This window comes from Anser anser (genome assembly GCF_964211835.1).
Source record: "Anser anser genome assembly, chromosome: 19".
Lineage (NCBI taxonomy): Eukaryota > Metazoa > Chordata > Aves > Anseriformes > Anatidae > Anser > Anser anser.
This window is the reverse complement of record NC_139740.1, coordinates 9976722-10003843: the sequence shown is the minus strand read 5'-3', so window position 1 is coordinate 10003843 and position 27122 is coordinate 9976722. Positions and strand designations below refer to the sequence as shown.

Below are 27122 nucleotides of genomic sequence, written 5' to 3'. Positions count from 1 at the left end.
AAGGTTTTTAAAGGGAATACCCCATCACACCGAAAGCAGCCTCGAAGCCCTACTGCCAGCTCTGCACGGGCTAGAAACCTGTCCCATGGCCCCAGCCAGGAGCATAAATTCCCAGGATGTTTCAGGAATGTCCCTTTTCATCTGCACTCTGTTCTTTGAGGCTGGCTGATACTGTTGCTGGAAGAAGCAGGCTCTAGTTTTTCTACTCACACAACGTGGCAAGTTTTTAATAAATAAAATAGTGTGTACGCATTCTATAACTCAGGTGAATATATTCCAAGGATGACAAACAAGCAGAGAACTTGTCAAATTTGGGCATCAAGCCTTTTATCTGAAAACTGAATATAAAGAGCAAGAAAAAACATTCACTCTTTTTCTAAAGGGAAGTAATTTCACTGACAAATAATTCCAGTTTTGTTTGCATCTCTCAGTTTCAGCTCCTTGAAACTCTCACATTTAAGCTGGATTAGGGAAGTTTTATTTGCAAAATTGCAAATGCTACTTGAGACAACCTGTATCTTTTTCATCCATATTTCAATGCAGAAAGTGTAGCAAGACCTTTTCTTACCGTTGACCAAAATCTTCCCAAAGCCTCTGCATGTTAGACAGCCTTGATAGCTAAACAATATGGGCTTTTCCAAATGATTCTGGCTGTTGCAGATATTCACAGCATCAATGACAAGAACACCCCAAAGTGTTATTCAGAAGCCAAGCTTTTACTGACAAGGTAGAGCCCAGGATCTGGCAAATACGCTCAGGAAAAAAAAAAAAAGCAGAATCATTTTTCCCTCATGCCTGCATGGCTCTAAGCCCTGGCAACCAGCTCTCTCCATGTGCGAGCTTCAGCAGACTTTGCGCTCCAACTTGTTAATCACTTCTCTAACCGCCACGCACTGAGCTGGAAGAGAGAGTCAACTCCCAGCACCTGAATTAGGAATGCGAGTGTTTATCCATCTGAAACTTATTTAGACAGACATGAAAAACTATTCAGGACTGATTTCCCATGAAGGTTAGGAGGCTGTTAGGATACCAGATATTAAAAGGGAAGAAGATGAAGTTCTACTCAGTGCCTTGCACGCCCTCAAAGTGCTGCTGGAAGTGGCCTTGTGACTTATTCTTTCAGTCCTCCTGAGTCTGCTCATTTGGGGAGTTTTTGAATTCTACCACAAAAGGTAGGGGAAGATAGGAGAAAGACTGACTTGAAACAGAAGCACAGCAGAAAGGCAGATTATAGGCAGGATGCAGGTGGAAGAAAAAAAGAAAAACAAACAAAAAAAACTACACCATTAAAAAATACAAGAAGTTCTCCTCCCCCCTGAATTTTAAAGAAATTCTTGGTGTGTGTGCACATGTGTGCACACGCATGTAAAAGAATGGAATAAATAATTCAGTTTGAAACTAAAATATTTCAAAACTTTCAAATCAAAATATTTTCACTGAACCAAGCTGACAGTCTTTTGGGATTGCCAAGTTAAAGAAACCATTTCAGATGGACTCTGTTCTGATTTCAGATTGAAAAGAATGGTAAAATCTCTGCAAATTTCTTGCAGGGAAGAGGCACCTTTCCTGACTTTCTCAGATCCAAAATCCTCTATGGTTCTGAGCTCTGCTCAGAAGAGACCCTCTATAGTCACTGAGCTGAAAGTAATTGCTCAGCTCTCCAAGGGTTCAGCTTATTTTTAATTAAGCAACACAATAAAGTGTAACATAATAATAAAAGTGTCTATGTAACATGTATTGATTATTCATTTATCATTCGTTGGTAACCTTAGGCTTTTACCACAAGACAGTGCTGGAAAATTCATTAAAATAATACTGAATTATTAAATTACATTGATGAAAGGATGATTTGAGGTCTAAATGCACTTCATAATTCTTCATGAGCAATATAGAGTTGAAGTGAACCTACTCTTTGAAAAGTAAATTCCCCATTACAGTGAAAAAGGGCTGATATTTCTCGTTTTCCCACCAGTCTGCCTGATAGCATTCCCCGTTCTGTTTTAATGAGTCACTGGAACAAGGACTCCTCCTTTTAATAGCTGATTTAAGCCGGAACTTCGAGGTTTGACCTAATCTGCAGAAACTGGAAATAGGAAGGGGAGGTACAGTGTTTTTAGGGTTTCACCTTTTTATTATTGAGACATACTTTCTGGCTTTAATCAAATTCGTTTAGGGTCAGTGAGGTTGTTAGTATGATTAAGGGCATTCTTCATTCATGCTTTATCCAGCAAATGCTGTAGAATAGCTGTGTTAGTCAAATGTGACTTGAATGTAGAAGTCGTTAACCACTCCTCTAATGGACCAGCAGGCTTTCAATTAATTAATATGAAGAAATCACTGGAGGTAACAGTAGAAGGACTTCAAACTTTCAAATGAAGTACTGAGATATCAAATTAAATGAGCAGCACCAACAGTTAGCAGAGACTACTGTGCTTAGGAAAGCTAGAAAATAAAATAATAAAAAAAGCACATGTGAATAAAAGAAGTGAATATTTTTGCCATGTGAACAGTTAGCGGGAAATGTATTCAGTTTCCCCAGGGTTTGCAAATCTGTGTGTGCAGAGCAGGATTTGTTTTTTCTCTTACTGAAATACTGCTGCAGTTTTAGGACTTTTTAATGGAATGTGGCTACTACAACAAACATTTCCAAATTCCATAAGTACCTGTACAGATACACAAAGATAAAGCGTGCGTGGGTGTTCTTCATGTGGCAATAAAGGTATGGTATATGCAAATTTCATCCAACAGATCAGGATTATCACAGAATTTCTCTACAAGTCTCTTTCTGCCCATACAGTGTAAAGAGAAACTCCTTTTGAATGTTGTATTTTTTATTTGTTAATTGGGATGCTTTGTAACACTTTCTAAATCTCTGTACATCTAACTCAGCTTCCTTTGGTTTAGGTTCAATGCTTTTTTGATCTGAAGCAGAAATTGTTATCAGTAGAGATTATTTTTGCTACAGTCCTGCCCGTAATCTGAATTTTCTGAAATCTGCATGAATCATATTCTGTCAGTCTAAGGCAGCGAGCCACTCAAACAGCACCAGGCGCTGTGCTACTGACTTACTGTGTGACCTTGTGTGAATTATTTATTTCATCAAGAACCTGAAAGAACAACCAGGTTGCTGAATTGCAGCTATTCCAGTTAGGCCTCTATGGGAAATCATGCATTTTGTCAGCAACACTTAGGACAAGACTATTTTCTCATGAAGAGTCTTTAACTATATCTAGCACAAATGAGAGGCAGAGCAAGTAGCTTTTATTAGGTTATTACTAACTTGGAACAGCCTCTGTTGAAGCTGCTGCAACGACTTTGTTTGGGAAATAGGATAGACAGAACAGCAGCTTTGGACATAACATTACGGTGTTGTTGGCTTCCCTGAGAGTAAAGAGAGGGAAAGAAGTTTGTGGAGGAGCAGAATGTCCATATAGCATTTTACAGAGGATGTTAGACCAGATTCATTGGTACATGCTGCCTTTATATCTTCGGTTACGCAAATAAGTTACAAATGCAGCCCATTAACTAGTTAGGCCATGTTTAGAGCCACTTTGAATCAGTGGCATGGCACAAAGCAGCTGGAGAGAACAGAGAACAGATACATCTGGCTGCAAATTCTTTGGCTTTTTTTTTTTTTTTTTTAAATAAACCAACATTTAAACTCCAGTTACAGAGAAAAAAAAAAAGTCCAGGCCATGAATTACCAAAGCGAGAATCAGGGTACCTGGGTTAAGGTTTTGCCATGGACTTCTGTTGCCCTTGACTTACCATTTTGAGCCTCAGTATCTGCTGTCTTGTAAGGATAAGGTTTATTTGAGATTACAGTGCCAAGTACAAAGGGAAAATGGTATCTACAGGTTACACCTAGACACAAGGCACTGAGAGGAGTCACTGGCAAGGGGTGATGTGTATTTTATGATGTGAACAAGCCTTCTAAAATGTGGAGTGCAAATTTTACTAAAAATTTCTAAATAACTATCAAAACTAGCAAACTGGAATAGACTCCAAGGTTTCAATCTGGAGCTGAACAGTAATCTCAACTATGTGAAATTTTGCCAAGAACAACTTTCTGAGCTCCAAGAGACCAGAACTAGTGCATGATCCTGAGAACATAACTGCTCTTTTCTGTTTGCAATAAGAAAAGCTGTTATTCGCAAAAATGCTGATCCTTAGCAGATCTCTGCTGAGCATGAAAATACTCATAATAATAAGAATTCCACCTCAGTCATTGCTATATTCATGTACCTCTTATTTGAAGTCCCTGCTACAAACCGCTGTTCAAGAAAGGACTACAGCAATCTTGTGTCCAAACTCATACAGACATATTTTCAGTTTCTATCTAAACTTCTACACCTCGTAATGCAGAGTGAATGTGACTCCTGGCGTAGAGAGAGCTAAAATGGTAACTTTGCACTTTCTGGAATACAGTAGAACCAACAAGCTTTGGAAAAAAATCATCTTTGAAGTACTGAAATGGAAACTGGTTTTGGCTCTTGCAAGGGCTACGTAAGAAGCAATGGGTAGGAAGGAATAAACAATAAAACAAACAAAAAACCCCAATCCTCTTAATCCTTTCTGATACTACATCGTAGCATAGAACTAGTTCAGTAACAAGAATAACAGCTTTCTTACATGCTTTTCTCCAATTCCACACACTGAGACATGATCATATGAAGTAAACATATGCAGATGAACACATGAAATGATGACTTCAAAATCAGTCATAACACTCAAACCAAATACAGCATCTGTCTGTGGTGATTTTACCCTGCTGGGCAGCTAAACTCCACCACAACCCCTCTCTCACTCACTCTCCTTAAAAGAAGAGGGGGAAAGAAAAAGGCTCATGGATAAGACAAGGAGAATTTAATTAAAGAGAAAAAAAAGAGGGAAAAACAAACAAAAACAAGGGCAAAATAGAAGAAAGAGGAAAAAATACTGTTCTCTACTTCCCTTAACAAGTGATATTTGTCTGTGTCCTAGAAAGCAGGGCCTCAACATGTGCAGTCGTTTGGGAGGACAGATGTCTTCATAATGAGAGCCCCTCCTTCCCCGTTCCCACCTTTTACTGCTGAGTGTTACACCACACGGTATGGTTTAGGTCAGCTGCCTGGTGATATCCCCTCTCTACCTCTTGCCCACCCCCAGCCTCCTGGCTCTGGAGGGTTTGGAGGGAGCCCTGGTGCCACGCCAGCACTGCTCAGCAACAGACAAAACCCTGGTGTGGTACCAGGGCTGTCTCAGCTGCAGAGCACAGCACAGTATGGGCTGCTGCAGGGAAAGTTAACTCCATCCCAGTTGGACCCAGCACACCATCCCATCTCAAAGAGACCCAGAGTTTCCTGGCTTGTTGGGAAAGCAATTTATATTAAAATTTTAGAGGATAACCAATGTTCATCCTCCACTTTCTCCCATTAACAACCTAAGGACATAATCAGAAACATTCACATACTTGATCTTTTCCTGTTGATGCTCTCCAGAGAAGAATGCTGGCAGGGGACTTGTCTGTAGGACTTGCTTCTTGCTCTGTGGTCCAAAACAATCAGGGTCTGTTGATCTGCATTAATTGTAAGGAAGGGTGCTGCAGATTTCATGCATATATTACACATGCTTCTAACTCGTCATGGTTTAGTCACAGTTCTGTAAAGAAACACAAAAGGAAGGAAATAGATTAGCTATTTAGGCTTCTAAATCCTCAAACCACCTTTTAACACTGCTCAAGAATGATTAATTAGCAACCAGCACAAATCACATGGCCCACACATCTCACACTTCCAAAATGCTACCATCTTTTTCAAGTGGGACATTGCTTATTGCAGTTTTCACTTTTAAAAAGAATATAACATAGCTCCACTCATTCTACCCTCTTCAAAAAAACAAAACAAAGAAAACAAAACAGCAAAGGCCACCCAGCTTTGGAAAATCTCAACCCTGTTTCCAGTTCCAGGCACTTCTTGTTACTGCTTAGAGAGAACAGTTCTTGCAATCGTGACTTCCTCTGCTTAAATTTGACCCATGCCAGCTGGGTCTGTACCAGTGAGACTGGTGTTCTCTGATTTTCTCCTAACGAACTGTGCTTGATGGCAACTCATCCCAATCAAAGTAAAATCTTGTGCCTGGAGGGTGCTATCAGATCAGTCATTATCTAATGATATCTAGAAACCACAGTGTATCACGTCAGAGGATGTGCCCTTTCCAAAATGGGTGGAAAAGTCCGCATTAAAAAGTAAGAATGTTTACTCTTTGAACTAACATTTCAAAATTTGCTTGAATTCAGGAATATTTTTTCTTAGAAAAGGTATTACTTATCTTTTCTTCCCTGTTATTAAGATATTGCTTCAGCAGGCATCATGGCAAAAAAAGAAAAAAAAAGAAAAAAAGCTGGACTAATACTGTAAGAAAACAATAAACATGAACAGGACACTACCCATTCCAAGGAGGAAGTGAGGTTTACCTAACCCGAATAGTGAGTCAACTGGAGCCTAGCAGCTAAAAGAAAATACAGGGAGAAAAAGGAAAAATCCAGCTGGAGAAAATGAAATATGTTTTGGGCACTTAGTCCCCAATGCCAGCCTTCTGACAGGGCTGTGTTTTATTCCAAGCAAAATTTCATATCTATGAAGTTATTAGAGTGACAAAAAGTACTGTGAAAAGCAGAGTAAACTTAATTTCTTTCCACTATCATATCCTCACTGCTTTGCAGCTGGGCGAGATCAATGCTTTGCTCTCCGCTGAGATGGAACACATAGGAAAGTGACCTGGAGCCCCAGCAAAGGCAGGGCCCCGGCCAGCAAAGCTGCACAAACTGCTCGAGTCTGCACCTGTACCCGCCTGCACAGCCTCTCTGCCGTGTTATGGGGCACCGATACCCTCTGTCTGCCCCACAGAACCACACAAAATCAGCACCTAGTCCTGGGGTATGTGAACACGTCACAGCAGGTATCTTCCATGATATTAACCGTGGAAGAGTCACGCATGTGTTCCTCTGACTTTTGTTCCAGAATTATAAAATGGGAACTGTCTTGTGTGTCGTGACCTGAGCGACTCTGAAGGTCGCTCTTTTTGTATAGTGCATATAATGCCACAGATGTGCTATATTTTGCCTTTTTTCTTCATTTTCAGTTCTGTTTTTAAACTTTCAACTTAAAAATTAGAAAGGCACAGTGTGCATTTGTATGTTTGAATGGTGACACACCACTGTTCATACAGCACTCTGGGAAATACAAAGGACTTTTTTTGTTGTTTCTAGTTTGCATTTATCCTATTTATAGGCAATCATCATCAGATAAACGTCCTGTTAAATTCATCTTCATCTAAGCAAAAGTTGAGCTTATGATTATGATAAAATGAAAGCAATTTCTAAATATGCTATGCTGGGGATTTACGTTAATTCACTCTAAATCATATAAATTATAAGTGACAGTTTATCCAGAGCATTATTTTGTGTTTCTAATTTTACTCTAATTATTTTCATTCAGTAGGTTTATACCAATAGCTGTTACATATCTCCATGCCTTTGCCTACCTTTCTTGTTGTGATCCCAGCTCTCAAGTAACAGATATGCACTACAAGGAACCTATTCTTCTAACATACTGCATAAAAGCATATTGAATACATTTTTTTTTCCTTAAGGAAAATTAGCACAATCTTTATACCACTTGCTCTGTCAACAAATTATAGGATTTATATTCCTTTAACACTGGAGGAAATCATGTTTATGCTCCTGAGTGGCCTGAAATATAATGTTTTCAGCTTTTCTGCTGGCCAGAAATATTCTGCATCTCCCAGGTACCACAGGTGATCCAAATGCTCACAGCCTTCTTCCAGCTCTGAGGGGATATGTGTGGGGCAGAGTCTGCTCCAACCACATGCTCCTCTTTTCACATCAGGCTGTGTTTCTGTACTGGGTTCACAGCCTCCTTTTTGGCTCTGGCCATACGAACAAAATAGCATGTTTGCATGAGGAGCATCTGTGATAAGAACTACAAGTTTCAGGCCATTTTTTAAAAAAGCAATTTTGGAAAAAAATAGTCTTCAAGCATTTTGTTACAGTTTTTCTTGAATCTGCATAACACTCGGTGCCCTTTTTGTGGAAAGACAGCGTATCAGCATTCAATTGACTCAATGCATGATTGAGAGAGGAGTACAAACTCTGACAAGAGTGACCAAAGAAAATAAATTAAGTAGCAGCAGCATACATAGCAAATGATTAGAGAGACAGAAAACCTTTCCTCCTTCCCTGAGACAAGAGTAAATTAAGACCGTGTGGAAAACATGGCAACTAGACAAATTGCCAATTTTCACGGCACCCACCAGGCTTGGGCCATGGTCCAGTGTAGCAAACCCCAAAGGCAGCAGACACAAATAGTTTTCAGAGCAATCCTGAGATGCAGTCCATCCATCATCCATAATGTTTTGTTTCACAGGGAAGGCTACTGATGAACAAGCCCACCTTTAAGTAAGGAGAAAGGCCGGAATTAATTGCTGCTGCTGCTGCAAAACTTGCCAGTACCATACAGATTACAGTGGCAGCTGGGGGGCTTGGATCACAGGACAGTACTTTACCTATACGAATTAAACCATGGGGTCCAGCTGTGCATCAATATACAATTTCTATACCTCCCTCACCAGCCAAATGCTATTCTATGTGGGATGTTGCTCATGGCCTCGCCAGAGACAACGGCAAAACTCTCACCAGTATTAGAAAGGCCAGGAGTTCTTCAAAAATCAGTCTGGAATGATGTTTGTGGTCTGTCAATAAATATTTATTTTAGTAAACAATATTTGCCATATGGGAATTGATGCATTTTTTTTTCTATTAGTCAATAATTAGTCTTTAGGTTTGTTTGTTAGTTTTCTTTTCCTCCCTCACATCAAATGTCCTCAAAACTGTCTCTCTTTCAAGAGAGAAGAATGGATTTTGGATCTGGTATTTCACAGCAGATGGTATAAAGGGTTAGCAGCAAGATGCACTCCTTACTCAGAGGTCACAGAACATCTTCATATCACTTTAAATGGCTTAACAGCTCTGTAAGAATAACAAATCTATTTAAAATAGGAAATCAGAAGGAAATAAAGCTGTGTCAGGAAACATTAACACTCCCACATGAGCTTTGACCTTGGACAGCTTCTCAGATCTCCTGTTCAGCTCATTCATCATTATTCTGAGCTGTCATCATGCTCATTATTTATACATTAACCTCATTCATGACTTTTATTCTATAAATGGGTCAGGATGCTTAAAAAATATTAAATAAGAATGTGCAATGGTAATACGGATAATACCTATACCAGAGCTTAGGACATCTGACCACAAATCAAATATAGGTGATGCTGAACAATTAAATGGGAAACAAAAACAACAAAGGAGAGGTCCCCAAATCTCCACTCTTCTGTTTAGGATTGTATTGGCTTTAACAGCTGCCCAAAATAGGCAGCTGATAGTTGTCTTTTTATTTATTTATTTATTTTAATTTGCAAAATGAGCATGAGTTCTCAAAGCAATGAAATACGATCCGCTGTAAGCTAAATCTTTACAATTAGTGGATTGAACCATCAGGCACCAGCTCAGATGAAACAAGGATGGGCTCTTGACAATATTCAGACTCTTTTTTAACTGGTGGAAGTGACAGTGCTTTGCTTTGGTGGGCGCATCTGCTGGGTGGGGTGCGACGGCTGCAGGCAATGCCACTGCTCTCAACGCACCATGCTCCCACAGACAGCAGTCAGTGTGTGCAGCTCCGGGAGGCTGAACCAGTTCCCAGCGGGTCTTCTAACCCACACAGCCACTCAAGTTCCAGGCAACATTGGGTGAGAGCAGTCCTCTGAATCCATCAGTCAGCCCTCTACAGTGGATGCTGGATTCAATAGAGGATTCACATCAATGTTCCCAGCACTGATAATGTTTTAACTCTGAAATTGTAATCTATTGTTTCTTCCTACAATTAAATGAATTTTTACATCACAAAGCATTGGGGCACCTTGCTCTCCAGCATCACAAAAGACTTTTCACATTGTGGCAGTTGTTTGCAGTAAGCTGAAAGTGCCAAGGTTTCCAAAACAGGCTTGAAGTAGAAATAAAATTTTATGCCCAAGGAAGAATTACTGCATGCCACATAACATTTCAAGCTAAAATAATGTTTTGTCCAAGATTTAGGGAACAAGGATTAGTTTTTTAAACCCGGCTAAGTCAATGAATCTTATATCCCATATACTGCTATACATTATGTCTGGAGATACATTTCACTAACTCAAGGCTGTTCTAAGGAGGTTGCTTGAAAGAAAAAACCCTCAGCCAAGAGGACATTTCAATAACCTGGTTTAAAGGAACTTGTGAAAGCCAACAGCACAATGGTGCCCAGAAGAGAATATGACATTGCCTGTGCAGAATGTAATGAATTTTAGAATGGTAAATTATGAAGTTCGGTAATAATAAATTATGGAACCTCAAATATATACAAAATTATTTACTTTACATAGAAAAAACAAAAGACTTTTTTTCCCAGCTGTACGCAGATCCCATTCCCAGAGAAGCTAAAAACTTTCATGAATTGTTTTTGATCACATCCACGATTTTCAAAGGACTCCAAGAAAGTTTTGGGTTAATATCTGGTGACCTGCGCTGGAGGCTGGGTACCTAAGTACTTTGGAGCTCTTGGAAAACTCTTCTCTTTGAACAGCTGGATTCTGCTCAGCTCTAGCAAAATACAGGTATTTCATAGCTCTGAAGTACTCCATAGGATTTTAACCTTAAAAATGTCTGAATGAAAGGGTATGTGCTTAATCTACTGGCCTACTGAGTTTAATAGGTCTCTGCCTATGGCAGTAAATAACAGTAACTGTGTAACCCACTGGTTATAGGTTCCCTGTTGTGCTGGATCCGTAGTGGTGAGGTTGTTAAAGCCCCTCATGACAGCCCTGCTGTTCTCCCTCCCCTGCAGCAGCTCATGCTTTCAACTCCAGGGATCTCCAGGTCAGGTTAGCCAAGGCAGTCCTCATCACATTTACACTTAGGAACTATCTTTTATCTGAGGATCTCAAAGCACTTCAACATCCATTAATTAAACTCTAAGGGCTTGGTAATAAGGTGAGATGCATATTTTCTGCTGTCCCTCAGGTAAAATAGCAATTTCACTTATCTATGAGCAGCAATTGGCTTTAAACCTACAGAATCTGTTTTTATGAGCAATCACAGATCTGTATGTAGTAAAAAGTATGATTATGTGGGATGGACTCAGTTTGTGCTGAAATGGGAAAGGAGATTACATTTTCATTCAAAATACCTTTACTTTAATGTATTTTTTTCTTAAACTGAAGTGAGCACATTAGGCTATTTATTCCCAAATGGAATTCCAGCAATTGGGGTTATTGAGAATGTAGTCCGTGACAGGTATTTTTTCCTTAAATCTGTTTCAGAAAATTGTGTTCCTCATGTGATCAGAATGATAATTAAAGGATTTTCTGTATATGTAATGCTTCCAAGTTGACACACCTAACCTTGTATTAGGGCAATGTAAAATGAACGCAATACCAGTAAAGCAATAGTAAGTTTTTGTTTTTTTTTTAAAACAGGTGTTAGTCTACACCTTAGAAACAAGCTCTAATTTCAGTGGCTGAGAATATTATCTTTTACTCAGAACACTGACTCGAGGTGTTGGACCAATGCATAAAAACTCATAAAAGCAAAATTTCTGCTTTATGGAAGGTATCAATATTTTGGAGAAGAAAGAAGTCCTTTATAAAAGCAATATAAATGGAGGAGTATTTTCAAACACTGTCTGCATGAAAAATAAAAGAAACCATATTTAAAGAAACCATATTTTAAAAATAAAGAGCCTAATTTGAAAGTGTAATTAAAGAGCTAACTTGTTCCAAGTCGCAGAATTTTGTTCCTTCTGTGTGCTTCAGTATCCTCTTTTCTAAAATGCGCATCATGATGGTAGCCTGCTTGGTAAAACTGTTCCACGACGACAGATAAAAGGCATCATCCATAAACTTACTTTATGCTGTTGAAAGTGGACATGAGTAATTGTTTCATATAAAACAACAGACATCACTGCATCCTTCCAGTGTGACTCCTGTAACACCCAAAAGATCCTCCCTTCCCATCACAAGACCACACTCAGACCAGCTGTGACCTGTTACGCATGAATGGTATAGTAGCGATACTCATTTCAGCTGGTTTACACGTATTTCTTCTGTTTGAATGAACAGTATTTTTCTTAATTATTTCTGACCTTTCATCCAGCATGCTATAAGCTTCTTATGAAGAAAAGAAAATAAATAATTCAACTTCCACTTATTCCTGGAGGAGACTAGCTGCTCTAATCTATCCTTAGAGAATAAACAAGCTTGCTGTTCACATACAGCTTATTAGAGTATGACAAATAAACATGTACACAACATTGCAATGACAATAAGGATGGGGAATACCAGAACTGTATTTCAGGCTGGAATCTGAGGCTGGGACAATTTCCACTTCCCTCCCAGGGGCCTGAAAGTTTGGTTACACTTTTCCTTGTAGCTGCAAGCCAGAGTATGGTAACAAATGTCAGTGCAATAAGGAGTGAGGAAGGAACGAAGGACGGAGCCAGAGAGCATGTCAGAGAGTGGATTAATTCCCCACCACAAGAGTGCTCTGGGCTGCTTTGTGCAGTGCATTCAGAGAGGAGCTCTCAAATGAGTTAAAAGTCTGATAAAGAAATACAGTTCCTCAGCATCCTAGGAGCGAGACTGTCTGTTTAGAGTGGTATGATGAAATACTCACGTTTTAGGGACAGCTTCTGCAACCTGCTTTAGAGAAACCTTTTCAAAACACATATTACTTGCTGCCTCCAGAAATGCTTTTGCATTACTGGGAATAAGGGTGAGATGAAATATTTGAAGCGGTCCTGGACCAAAATCTAAGGTTTCCCATCTTTCCCAGAGATGAGGTATATAAATCTCTCATGCTTTCTTCCTGGCTTAGTGAATTCTGAATTTCAGCTTTCACTGAAGGGTGATCAGGGCCTGACCTTGGAGGAGCCCTCAGCATGATGAATCAGGTGAAAGACAAACAAAATGAGCCTGTGCTCCTTGAATCCTAAGTAAGAGGTCTGGCACCTGGGCCCAGACACACCAACTGTAGTGGAACAACACAGGGGAATAATGTCTCTGACAAAGTCTCCTTGCAGCTTCACAGCTTCAACATATGGCTACCACCCTGGAAGTTCTCGGGAGCACTAGCCTTGTGAGGAGATGGCTCCATTCTGACAGCAGCAGAGCAATGGGGGCCTCACTTGAAAGTGTGTCAGAAGAAAATAAAATAAATTCTTTCCTTTGAAACAGTAAAATATACAATTGGATTGGAGTCAACTGCATCCACAGGAGATATCTGAGAATCTGGCTTGATGAGAGAGAGCTGCATGTGCCACCAGAGTAAAAGATGTAGTGTCTGAAGAAGAGGAAACCATTCATCTTACCAACCTGACCTTTCTGATAGCCAGCTAGTAGTATGGGCATAGCTCCACAGATCTCTTCAAAGTTTATTGCTCTGTTAGTCCTCTTTGATTGACAGATCACCTAATAGATAATAAATTACTGCTTTCCACTCAGACTGGGGGCTGCCTGCATGTTGCTAACACCGATTTTTCAGAACCTACTATCACTCATGCTCTGCTTCTGCAATTTAAAGGGATGCAAGTTCACAGACAATAAATAAATTCAGAGGACTGGGATTTCAAGGGTATGTGTGGGGAATTAACTGTGTGGTGCCCTCTGAGTTTCAGCGTGACACAAGCTCCCAGCTCCCTCAGGTCTTTTGAAAAATCTCACACCTCTGCCCCAGCAGCAGTCGGTGGGAAGAGCCATTTTCCTCAGTTTCTCCACAACAGGAAGGCAGGGTGGCTTGGAGGGACACTTACCTTATGTGCAGACATGAAGAAGATGAGAAAATCTGTTCTGGAGTGAGGGGAAACATGAGGAAACTTCACCTGAAATGGGTGGCTCCTCCCCTAGGCCACCTCCAGGCCGAGGCCTGACTCGTAGTTTTTACTCATTCCAGTCACGGTTACTTGCTTTGGCACCGCAAGCAGGGACCAAGCAGGGACTGAATAAAGATCTCAGGTTTTGCCCATAAAAAGAAAATGAAGTGGAAATGCCTCTCTAGAGGTTGGAGAGGCCAGGATCTGTTACGGCTGCTCAGGGTCTTTGAGAGCGCCGCAAGTTAGCAACACTTTCCTCAAGAGCTGCTGCCAGCCTGGCACTGCCGTTAGTTCTGCTTTGTGTCGGGATGCAGTTAAAAATGCTTCCTTCTTTCACATTCCGCTTAGGGACTGGTCAGCTTGTTGTTGACAGTGCTAGGGATAAGGCTCTCTCCAAGCTGTTGGTCCCTCTGGTACCTGCTGGGTGAATATGTGAGGCACATGTGAGGTTAAAAAAAAAAAAAAAAAAAAAAAGCTCAGTTCTCACACAGGCCAGATTTTCCAAAGAGCTCTAAAGCTAGTGCAGATGGAGAGATGGAGCAGGGAATGTTTAAAAATGTATTAGCAAACTGAATTTCCTAACCATAGGGCATTGCTTTCCTGAAAGACTTTTTTTTTTTTAAGGGATAAAAAAATCAAAAAACAAAATTGGCCCTGATCTTAAGCCGTTTAATTTTGGATAGCTTTCCTGAAGGTGAAGGGCCTTCCCCTCCTGCAGTTCCGCCAGGCCTCTGCCCTCAGCACCGTGGTCAGGGTGCTGTTGCTGAATGTTCCTACTTGTCAGAGAAAACGTTCCTCCAAAAAGAGACCTACACAGCCGGCCGCATCCCAAGTGGTGCTGATGCAGCTGCACCACTAACTATCCCCGGGCACACACAGCTCTTCCTTGCGTAGTACACCAGCCGTTTGGGGGCTTTCATTTTAAATTAACAACAGCTATTAAAAGCACCCACCACAGAGGCCTCTTCACCACGGCAGGTAACTCCTGCAGGGTTGGTTTTGACTTTTCTGGCAGGTGCTTGTCTTTACTCCCAGGGTTGTGCCTTTGCCTAGACTCCAAGTTTTCTCTCATTCCCCTGACTGCAGCCCTGGCCTGTGGCACCAGCTGCTATCACCATTCCACACATTTCCAGACACAGAGTAAGGCATCTCTGGGCAGTGAGCTTGAGCTGCTGACTGCTCATCTTACTGCCCCATAGCAAACCCATTGTTCCTTCCAGCCACCACAAGATCTCTTAATTCTTCACTGGTGAGTCTGTAAACTTTTGGCACAGACAACATCTTTCATTGCTTTTGTGAATATTTGCATCTCATGAAATCTAGCCCAGTGGGGTTTGGTGCATGTCTGCATCTCCAGCCCCTACCACACTGCACGTACTCAGAGCTCTCATTATGCTCCCTCCTTTTCCCTTTTGATTGAGGGAACAGTGAGACCTTCGGAAACTTGTTTATTTATGAAATCTGTTACTTGTTCCTATATCATTTATTTTTTGCTCTCTTTGGAAAGCACAGAAGTTCAACGTAGGCCTTTAGAAATACAGCTGCTGTTATTTTGCAGCTGGGTGCTACTGTGTGGAGAGCATCTGAAAAGGGAAGCTTGAACATAGGAAATTAGATGTGAGTTTACATCACTCTGGAGGACAATACATGAAAAACTTGAGATACAGATTTTAATCCAAGATTTTTAATATGAATTTTTCATCCTACAGCCTTTACTGTAGAACAGAGGACTGGAATAGCTCATCTATGTACAGATCCATTGAAGACAAGACACGTATTTTCTCGTTTCTTTCTCAAAGAATGGTAGGCCAGGTAGGTTATGCAACATTCCCCATCTTTACATCCTCCATTTAGGAAAATGCTATGGCTATTCAAGACAGCATTTATATACACTGATAGACTCTAAGTGTCAGCTGGTAGTTTAGGATGTATTTCAGTGTTATCTTCACAGCATGCTCTACAGGCAACATGTTCCCTTTACCCACACTTCTTACATTTCTGCATCCTTGTATCAAAACTTATGGCATAAAAAGAAGGGAACTATGTTGCTTCATTTACCAATATCAAATATTTTTACTGAGAGTAATTGCTTACCCAGAGTTTGCTTATATAAGAATGAAACGTGGTATTCCATTAAAATTATTAAAAGTATCTTTCTATAGCTCTGCTCTCTCCACTTCTCCTCTAATGTTCAGAATCACATAAAATAGTAATGAGCATACATAGCCTTCTGCTGTTTTCATAGACAAGGCAGTAAAAGAGACAGTTGCTGTTCCCTTGAGTTCTAGCTCACGAATCAGAAAGTCTAATCAGCCACAGTGTCTGACACACTAGATAGCCCCTGTATTTCATTACTGCTATATTAAAATCTTTCCTATATGAATTCTGTATCCTCTATTAAAAGGAAAGAGAGAGAGAGAAGAGATAATCAAAAGAGGACAAGAAGAAAGGACTTACAGAAGAAGTTACTCTCTCTTAACTCCCCCAGCCTGATGCTTTGGAATGCAGCTTCCAGTGCAAGACTTGGACTGAAAATACCCAGAACAAGTACCTGGCAAGCTGTGGCCATTGTACACCCCCAGGGCTGTTTTTTACAAGTTTCAGGGGCCTGGGTAAGACCCAGTGCTGGCTTAGGTGGTTCTGCCTCACAGCAAACGCTCAGTGAAAAGTAAACAAGCTACAATGTTTTTCACTGCTTGCCCACAACACTTGCCTGCTTGCAATTGAATATTCAGGGTTCCCTTGGTTAGATCCAGATTGTAGAGGGGCAGATAGTATGAAGTTGCACTGTGGATGAATTCAAAGGCATTCTTCCTGGGAGAAGCCTGCTGCTGGGTGTTGCCAGCCTCTGTCTGTCCACAGTGTGGAAGACGCAGCATTGCTGCAGACATGCCAGCAGTGTGGCTGATATGCAGGTTTCATAAAGCAGCATCTTCTGACACTCTCACTAACAGAAGGTTTCTCTTCTTGTGCATCAGTCCACATTGATCTGTTAATTATGCTATGGCAAAATGAATTAGACTTAATTTTGCATAGCTGTCTAGTAGCATTAGTACATGTGTTATTACATAATTCTTTGAATCAATAATTTCACTGTGCATGTTTGCATCTTATGAAATCGAGAAAGATCAGTTCAATACCTGTAGGCAGTTGCTTAGAGTGTCACAGATGTGTGATATCGAACAATAGATGTCACTGTTCTGCCAATAAAAAAATGGGTTATATTTACAGTTATTGGTAGTTCCAACCTCCATTGCACAAAGTTGCAAAAGCCAGGGCACTCACTGACACATGATACTTTTTAAAACATGGATCCTGCCTCTCCTCATCTTTTTTCATCTGTCAAATTATACACAAAAATTGTAAAAGATTTTAAAAGCCAGTTTCAACAAAATCAGAAAGATATCTTCCTATGCCTTTATGCAAATTTGTAAACACAAGAATAGGACCACTACCCAAAAGTTACCATGAGGGGGAGAAAAAGAAAAAGGGATGTGGGAAGCTTAACTGAGGAAATGTCAGAGATGGAAACGTTTATGCTTAGACTTCTTTCTTTCAAGGGTGAGTGGTGGTGTATTTAATCTCCTCTCCTTTGAATGATTACATGGAAGATGGCAGGTACAAACTCACTCAACAGTAAAGACCAAGGATATGCCATGCTTTGTAGAGAGACAAGAAAAGAGGAATAGGCATCACAGGCACATCCCACAACAGTAAGACAGGAATAGTCTGCAAGCGAAGAGAATAAGTATCCAGGTGAAGTTTGAGCTCTAATGTCCTGTCTCAGGAGGTTCTTAACACTGCTTGAAATTAGTATAAAATTATGAAAATTAGACTGCAAGCAATATAAGAAATTCCGGACCAGCATGGTACCCTTTTGCTCTGCTATAAGTGAGGCCTGTGCAGAGTCAGCTCTCAGGTGATGAGCAAAACCAGTGAAGTCTAACAAATGAGAATGAGTTTAAACATCAATTTCAGGATGAGACAGAGAGGAAACTAGGTGGGTTATTATACAGCAGCTGTTCACCAGCTACTGCTCTGACTTTCTCAATACCAATAACACAGTACACTGGGAGAAAATGTCTGTGCTCAGTGGTTGTAGGACCCTATTTGTAGTCGTAACACAAGAAACAAAATGCTTCTTTTTGACCCATTGATATAACTAGAAAAAGTGGACAAGCATTTTGGTGCACAGTGCTGTTCAGTTGCTAGGATAAGGAGAAGGTTCCTGAATTTTTTGTTTCTTAACATGAATTTGGAAGATGTAAATTAATTCAAGCAAAACCTAAGTCTATAAAACTAAGAAAAGCCACATGCCAGATTTTCAGTAAACTTTTTTCCTTCCACAATGGAGGCAAATTAACATTTCTGGATAGACAACATCTGAACTGCACACAAAAATAGGTATTCTTTCAAACAAAACTGCTCGTGTTATGTGAATAAATGCCAAAACTTTCCTCAGGTATTTAGGGTACAGACGCAAATAACCATGTAGATTTGACCATGCTGAATAAAAGCCTCTGCACTGAATGAGGACTACAGAGAGGGTCTACAAGGACAGCCCAATCTCACTTTTCCAAGAAGGGGAGCAGAAATATGGCCCCCACCAGGCTTGGTAGAGGCCAGGTACCTGGCTTTGCATGTGTTACTTCCTCCTCCTGTTTGCTTGCATTGTGGTTAAATGCTGCTGCTGTGGGCTGAACCTCAAAATAGCATTATAATGAGGAGGGCAAATCTCTCCATGCAGTCCAGCACAAGAGGGAATTGCCAGGAATTTTCTCTCTAGTTTGCAGGCAAGTCTGTGCTTGCTGTTTGGACAATATTGTGATGCAGAATCAAACCTTCCTGTATTTATTTACCTGTCTACCGAAAGTTGTGCATGTAAACAGCATCCTTACATCTCAGCTTTCCTCTCTGGTGTATTTTTTTCCTCTTCATTTGAAATGATCTCCTTGCACATCACATCCCAATCTCTTGCTGAGGAAATGATTAGGAGGTCAGAGGAAGAAGAATGACTTAATATAAAAGTAGAAATAAGGGAAAACTTCAAGGAACTTCCTGAGAAATTACAACATTGTTTGCATCATGCATTCCTTATAGTGTTAAAGAGCAAGAGAGGCAGAATACCAGGTGAATTGCTTCAAAACATAATGTCTTTCAACATACCCTGTGAGATATTGCCTGCTTCTGCAGAAAAATAAAAGAAAAATAATACAAATATCTCATAAATCATAGCTGAGATGCATATTTCAAAGATTTACAGGGTTCTGGTACAAACTAGGAAATGGTATGTTTTGCAATATAAAGTTGCCTGACAACACTGAGGAATTTCAGCCACAGGCTTCCAGCTTTGAGAAGTAAAGGTATGAAAATTCAGTATTTTACATGTACTTTTAGAGCACCAAGATAAAGCATGCTCCTGGACACGATGATATCCAAAATGCAAAATCTAAGCATCTGTGAAAGTAGAAATATTGATGTACATCACTAAACATATGTTGCTGACTAAAGCTGTTATTAGTGACAACAGACAGTCTCTCCTCTGGAAAATCCCAGTTGCCTTGGGCTTTGTCTGAGCAGAAAAACAGAGAAAAATCTGAATAAAACCTTGTGAGTTAGCCTCATGATAACGGGCTGAGTTGTAATTCTCAGATAATAATAAAGCCAAAAATACAGGGCTAAATTCAGCCATGCTTACTTGATGCTAAATTGAGCAAATTGCATACCGCCTGCTGCAGAGGCAGTACCAGAAGGCGTCTTGTTCTCCCAGATTGTCTTTGCAGGGTACAGATTATTTTGATCCATCCATCGCAGCCCCCATTTTGCCTGACACCTCAGAAATGAACTGGAAACTCCAAATGCTGCAGTGTGGGAATCTGGGGGCTCGTGCTGGGGTTGTACCTCACTCGTTTCCTATCACACAACACACACTTTTCAGTAAATGTATTTTTCAACATGGCCTTCCAGCTTAGTAGCATTCTGATTGTACCTTTCCAAGTTTTTTCCTGCTACTAAGAAACCTATAAGATTAATTAACTGCCACCCCACACCCTCAAAAAAGTATGATTCCAAAAATTAAATAATTCTAGAAGATACTAGAAGAATTAAAAATGTATGTATTTTCTGAGACATGAGAGCTGGCAATGCTGAAAAATTCTGAAAGGAAAGATTTTGAGATATACTCAACAGAATTACTGCATGACAGCATGATGTGGAGAGACACAGCTAAAAAGGCAGTTTGAATGGGAAGAGTAGCTAGGAAGGCAAGTGAATGTGAGAGCAGAGGGCAAAGCAATTGAATATTCCAAAAAACTAGTGGATGAATCAGTTTTATTTTTCAGCTGATGCATGACATGTTATGGGTTGAACTGTCCTGACTGCTCAAGGGAACATACAGCCATTCAGTTGCTTTAAGTGTGAGGGAATTCAAACCTTTGAGGACTGCAGAAGAACATGCAAGAGCTAGAACAAACAATGAGAAAACCTAACAAGGAGTTCAACAGAGACTGAATCAAGCTATGAACACATTGCAGCACTGCTCTGACAAAATTAACTGGCAAACGCTGGAGAAGTATGGAAAATAAGAATATATTTTGCAGCCGACGATGTTCCAAGCTCTGTTGTTCCAAGCTCAGAACTAGGAAACAGCAGCTGGAAAGTTAGACCTATATATATATGTATATATATATATATAACTACTGTCAGTTGGTGACCAAGGAGGTTCTGGGTACGTATGTTCAGTCCCCATGAAACACTGAAGTCAAGCAGAGGCATATGAAGCATTGAGATGGATGTCCTAAGAATTATGTCTCACATCAAAACTACCAGTGAAATCTCCCCCAGAAATGACAAAGGTAGCAAGAGAACAGGCTTCAATCGTTGCGACATAACAGAATAGCAATGTTTATGGTTAATTATCAGGCATAGAATGATTAAATTAGCCAGGCTCTGTCTATGCAACAGTTGCTTCTCTTGTTCATTCAGCTACAATCACTTATAAACAGGGATGCATTCCATAAAAGTGTTTCAGTTGTTTAACAGGCTAAGTGAACGGCTGACCTTGCTATAATTAATTAGGGATCTTTATTTAATTGAACATTCATGGTCACCAGAGCAATGCAAACCTAGAACTCAGCACACTTATCTGATTCTGGTTTCATTACAAAGGCATACTTGGTCCAATAAAAATTAGGAAGAATTTTCACTGTACCTTTGAACCTGTATAGGCTGGGCTCTGTGGGCACGTGTAAACATGCTTAACCTACATTTCCAAACCCTCTAAGGAGAGGAGTATTCTGTGGCTACAAACTCATCAAACCAGACAAGAAGTCATGCTTAAAGTCCAGGTAATAGGCAGAATGGGTTTTGCACCCTCTATACACAGGATTTATGTTTAGAGAGCAAAGGAAACCGTGTAGATGAAGATCATCAAATAAAGAAAAGAGGTCAATCAACATTTCACATAAGCACGAAAAAAAAAAAAGGCTAATTTAGTTAATTCCTTTTGCATCTGCTTTAAGGAGCAGTAGGGTGTGCTCATGAGTCACTTTCTGAGCTTAGTCGAAAACAGCCTCCTGAATATGTGAGTATAAACAACGGGAGAATAAAATTCATTTTCCTACTCACTGCAAACCATCACACCCTGGTAAGACTTTGTTCCAGCTCATTAAAACTGTGTTTCTAGAACTGTGCCCAACTCAATTAATTCATAGCCCTTTTTGCCAAAACAGTTCATGCTAATGATTTATAACTAACGCGCGGCCACAGCATGTGAGCAGCAAGAACTTAGACCTGGAGCAAGCACCACAGCCAGCCAAAAGTGTGAATCCATCATGTGTCCTGCATGGAAGATGCTTCCTACTCCAGCTAGAAGGGACCCTGCCAGAAAGTTTCAGGCAACGGTCCATGGAGCCAGCTTGCTTTCACGTCCTGTACCATGCGGTGGGGTACCTGGGCTTCACAACCTGGTCTGCTACTGTGACCAGCATCTCAAATACAAGAATCTAAGGAAAATGCTAAGGAAGCAACCTCAAAGACGTTTCTTTTCAGAAATGAGAAAACCCTTCCATGGTAAATTCCTGCTGTATAGAACACACTTTTATCTTAATCTGGCAAGTAGTACTTATGTCTCACTGCATCTCTGAATGCTATGAGCGGCTGAAACTAGGAATATCAAAACAAGCAGGATGCCAATACGTAAATGCTTGTAAAGTGCACTGAAGCTGAAAAGCACAGCATATTACTACTGCTAGGAGATGACCAGCATTTAAACAATGTTTGGTGTCTAATGATGTCATCGCTGAAAACAGATTTCTGGCCTGCGTGAAGGACTGCTGAAGTTCTTCCATTGGCTTCATCACACTTTGGATCAGATGGTTAAAATGTTCCCCAGGATAAACTGGTCGATGGGACCAACAGCCAGAGAGCGATAAGACAGTATGAGCAAATGGAGGAAGATCATTGATTAATTAAATATGATTTATACTATTTAATTTCTTCAACTTACTTGCTACCCTTTTAAGAATTTATACTAATTAATTTCCAAATTAAATAATATGCATACATGTGAGCCTGGTGCTTCAACCTGTCTACAGAAAGCAGCTTTTGCAGGGTTTACCCTCAGGTACGAAGCGCTGCCTCACCCCATGTGCTGCCACTGCACTGATACACACCATAGCAGGTGGGGATTTGTTAGATGCAGCTTTTCTGACCCTTTAGGTCTGGCAAATCTCTCGTCAGGTCTCTGATACAGGGCACTGACTCCCCTGCTTCCCTCTGCAAACTCCGCAGGCCCATCTTCTCCCCATAGGCCAGGCAATTGCCACACTCGTTAGTCTGCTTTTTATGAAGGCAGTTTCTAGGGTTTTTTTCCTTTTAATGTCTCATGAGAACATACTTAAAGAGAGGGCGAGAGAAAAAAAGTGAGCAAATGCTATAAAAAGCCACTGCTTATGCCATGACAAAATAACCCTCATTTCCCAAATGTATCAAGCTCAGAAATGATGGTGCTTTGCACTCAGACACCTTTTAAAATCTTTTAAAATGCCTTCTACCCTGGGAATGGGACTTCCATTTTGGTGCAGTTTGACAGAACCCCATAGCAGGCCACATCGAGGATGGCATATATAAATGTATATGGGTATATGTTTTACAGGCATGAGAGGGAAACCTGCCCAAATGAGGTGAGATACATTTTCTGCAAACTCTTTTCCTACAGGTTAGGTCCTCACAACTGCATAGTTTTAACCTTCTGCAGTGAAAAATTCCTGGAAGAAACACAGGACTGTTCTCCCACAAGATGAAACCATTATTTTCAAGAAATAAAAACAAACCAACAAACAGAATATCCCTGCAGACACTGTTTAAGATTTTTTTAAGCATTGGATTTGTTAGGCAGTTGAAGCGTTGGTATCTAACCGCTCTCATCGCCCAGCAGTCCCAGGGGCCGGGGGGCTCCAGCACAGCTTACAGCACACGAGATCTCTTCATGCAGCTCTGGTTGCTGCCCTGTTCTTCTTTGCAAAGAACTGACCGGAATAGTTTGACTTTTTCTTGAATCTCGGTCAGGGTGCCAATTTTTTGACTCAGGACTGATTCAAACTGCGCAGCATAAAAATCCACATTGTAGTCTATTTCTTCAGCCACCTCTAAGAACGCCTTCAACCATCGCAGAGACTCCTGATGCTCCTCCAGAAGCACTTTCTCATCTGTCTCTTTTCTCTTCTTCTGCGGTTTTCCTTTGGCATTGAAAGTAAATAACTGGGGTGATACCTCCTTGTCAGGCTGTACCCCAGACAGCTGTAACTCAGGTGTCCTGGGGGAGTTCTGAACAGCCCAGGGTTTCTTCATGTCCTTTAGCTGATGCAGGAACCTGGGCACCTCCTGACGGGATTGTCCAAGGGAGTTTAAATTCACCACCAGCTCCTTCACGCAGTTGGCATACCGCAGGGTGTTAAGGCTGTGCTCGCAGGATCTCATCCCTGGAGAGACAGTGGCAATCATGCAGGTACGTGAGTTTTCCCCTATAAATGAGTCCCGCAGGACCTGGGTGAGTTTGCTAGCCCTGAATGGGGTGTGAGCTTTGTTACGTCCCAGTGCCCTGATGCACTCCTTGAGTGCCAAGAGGCTTTTATTAATATCAGCCCCCTCCAGCCTCGTTTGCCTGTCTGCAGTGGAGATGTCAGCTCCTCTCTCATTCCCAGCCAAATCAATCAGCGAAAACTTGGCATACAAATGCCCTCTCTTCTTGAGTATGATCTGGAAGATGGCATGGCTCCGGGAGGAGTGAGTGTTGGCAGAAGTCTGGCCTGACGTGCGACACTTGCTGCCCATTTCAATCAGTTTGCTGACATCTTCCACGCTCGTGACCTCTTCCTCCCTAAGGCCCACCACTTGGATCTGATGCTTCCCATCTTCTAGCACCCTCAGCCGCTTCTTCGAGTTCAGCAGGTCAAACACTTTGCCCCCATAAATCTCGAAGAAGGCCCCATAGACTCGAAGCTCCATTATCAGGCAGCTAGGGTCCTTCAGTCTGCGGAAGACGTCCTCAGCAACCAGAATGTAGATCCCCCTGGAGCACTCAGAGCTCTTGCTAGAGAAGCCTCCCCTCATGGTATGTGTCTTGCCGCTGCCTGTCTGGCCGTAGGCAAAGCAACTGGCCATGCCCCCCCGGAAGATGGTCTCCACCAGGGGCTGGGCGGTGTGCCTGTATACCAGCTCGTTGGTGGCATGGTCATCAAAGGCATAGTCAAAGCGAAAGATCTGGTTGTCCAGATACTGCGTGAGGTCCAGCTTCTGCTTGGCTTCATGCACCATCACCACGTCCTGGCAGGGCACTGTCACCACATCAATGTCATTAAGCTCAACCTCCCGCTGGTTCAGCGGCCGCTTCCGGACACACACACAGATGCGATGGGGCTGCCGGGGCATGGAGGCCTGCAGTGCCTTGCAGTCCAGCTGGCTGCGGCACTCCTGGATCATGGCCAGCACATCGGCCCTGGCCTGGAGTGACGCGGTGGCCTGCTGAGCTCGCTGCTCCCGCATCCTCAGCCGACGGCGTTCCCGCTGTTCTCGCAGCCTTTCAATCTGCCACACGCCTGGTGATGTCCACCTGGGTCTGGAGCCAAGCTGGACTGCTACAGGGCCCCTGCTGTCCTCAGACGGCTTCTCCACTTTGATGGGCTGTGGCCGTCTTTCACTCACCAGGCTCTGGTCTCCTTTGGCTGACAGTGGGGCCTTGATGCTGCTCGTGGATGGGCTCCTTGGGGCCAGGTGAGGGTTGAGGTCAAAGATGAGCTGGAGATCCACCTGCTTACCCTTGTTGGTCCCTTTCTCAATCCACTCCACAGTGATGCTGGAGGTGCTTTCATGGAGCTCTGTCACCAGTGCCGGATGGATGCGCCCATCTCTGCGCTTGATCTCCACGTAGCTGCCCGGCTGGATGAGCCCAAACTCCCCGGCCATGCTGTCCCTGGGCCCTGGCTGCAGCTGTGGAGTGGAGGAGCCCCTGGTTGGGACAGGCAGGGCTGGAGTCCCCTGGGGCTCTGTGTTCCAGCGCCCGGCACCGTGTCACAATGGCCCTCATGGCTACAGAACCGGGGTCGGCTTTGAACATATATGTGTTTTTAACCAGCTGCTACAGGTGGAAGGAACATATAAAGCTGCCACCACCTGAAAAGGCCTATTTGTGTATCCAGGCTGGCGCACAGCTGCTGTGACACATCGTGTCCAATTAGGTAAGTCACGTTGTGTTAAGCCAGTGCTGGTGACACAAGAATTTACAGCAGTGACACAAGTAAGGAAATTCAGGAGAGCATTTTCATCCTGCAGTGGCCACATAAAAATGCAGAAAGCAACATGTTGTTTTCAATTACCTTGAATATAAATTTTGAATTCTTTTAAAGGCCTCTTCATGCCTTGAAATCCTGCTTGAACAAAATATGGGCTTAAGAGAAAATGAATGAAAACTGGAGTTGCCGTATGAGTGCAGTGGGTACGTCTGCAACCACAAGGAAGGATTTGATACCATTTTGATAAGTGGAACAACTGATGGTATTTTTAATTCATTTCTGTAATGCTCTTCAATCATCTGGATTCCTGAATAGAGAATTTCAAAGTTCTAGCTACAAGAAAATCTTTTTAACAGCTTGTCTGTTATAGATTTTTGGTTCATTTTGGCAGGTAGATACATACATTCAGTGACAAGGAATGTTATTTACAAAAATAAGCAATGCCGTAATAGCCCTCAGAAGAACGCTTGCAGAAATAGTGGTAAATTTACATAACCCTGAAGTAAATAAAACCAGCTGGGAAGGTTTATTTGAGAAGGTAACTAATTAACCCCATTAAGCCTGTTGACTGGTAACTTAAAATGATGAATTCAGGCAGGCTGACATCACCAAACCTTAACAATAGGGACAATCCTGGATATCCTTTTTACCAATCCTCCTTTGGAGCCAAAATGCCAATTAACACGTGTTATAATTTCTCAAAGGGGAGCAATTAACATTCACATTTTTGTCTGGGGATGTAGCCACCATGGCTATTGCTCCTTTCATCTATTTGTGTGCCACTAAATCCTCATGCCTTTGCATGTGTTTTAAATGTAACCCAACAATTTTGTGGGGGGAAATTATGTCACTATTATAGAGGGTCTCTGCCTGAAAATGCCAGCCTGATGAAGGATGCAGAGTAGTAAAATGACAGCAACTTGTTGCCTAGATTTCGGAGATAAAAGCCTGCCACGTACACTGTTCAATAAGCTTGAAGAAACACAGAGCATCAAGGATATAGGGTAGAGCAAAGGTTTGATTTTAAAGGTTTGCTCTGCTTTCCATGGCAATGTTGTCTCTGTTAGTATGAGTCTTGGCAAATTCTTTTGTCAGATCCAGAGGTCAAAACACCCTGCAGTGGCAGGCTGAGGCAGCATCCCAGGAACGGGCCAGAGGGACGTAATGAAATCGATCCTTCCAGCCAGCTGACTTCTCTGTCTGATGTTTGGAGATCTTTTTAGAATCTCTGATGGGCATCACAGTTCAGTCAAGCCTTTGCTTGACGAATTTGACATTCGCTCTTGGATAGCTTACCAACTTTTATTCCTGGGATGTTCCTAGAGGATACATATGCTGTCACATGCGCTCGAGTAACTCTGCAATCATACCC

The 27122-nt window shown here is 41.7% G+C and overlaps 1 protein-coding gene across 1 annotated transcript; it reads right to left on the bottom strand.

Annotated features, from left to right (window-relative positions):
• Positions 1-22009: 22009 nt before the first annotated feature.
• KIF2B (kinesin family member 2B) lies at positions 22010-26506 on the bottom strand. The gene has a single exon (XM_083804827.1). The coding sequence runs from the start codon at positions 25422-25424 to the stop codon at positions 23427-23429; it is 1998 nt and encodes a 665-aa protein (XP_083660953.1). The 5' UTR covers positions 25425-26506; the 3' UTR covers positions 22010-23426.
• Between the last annotated feature and the right edge of the window lie 616 nt (positions 26507-27122).

What these genes read in the sequence shown, in the direction of transcription:
- KIF2B (XM_083804827.1), bottom strand. Translation starts at nt 25,424, where the DNA reads ATGGCCGGGGAGTTTGGGCTCATCCAGCCGGGCAGCTACGTGGAGATC.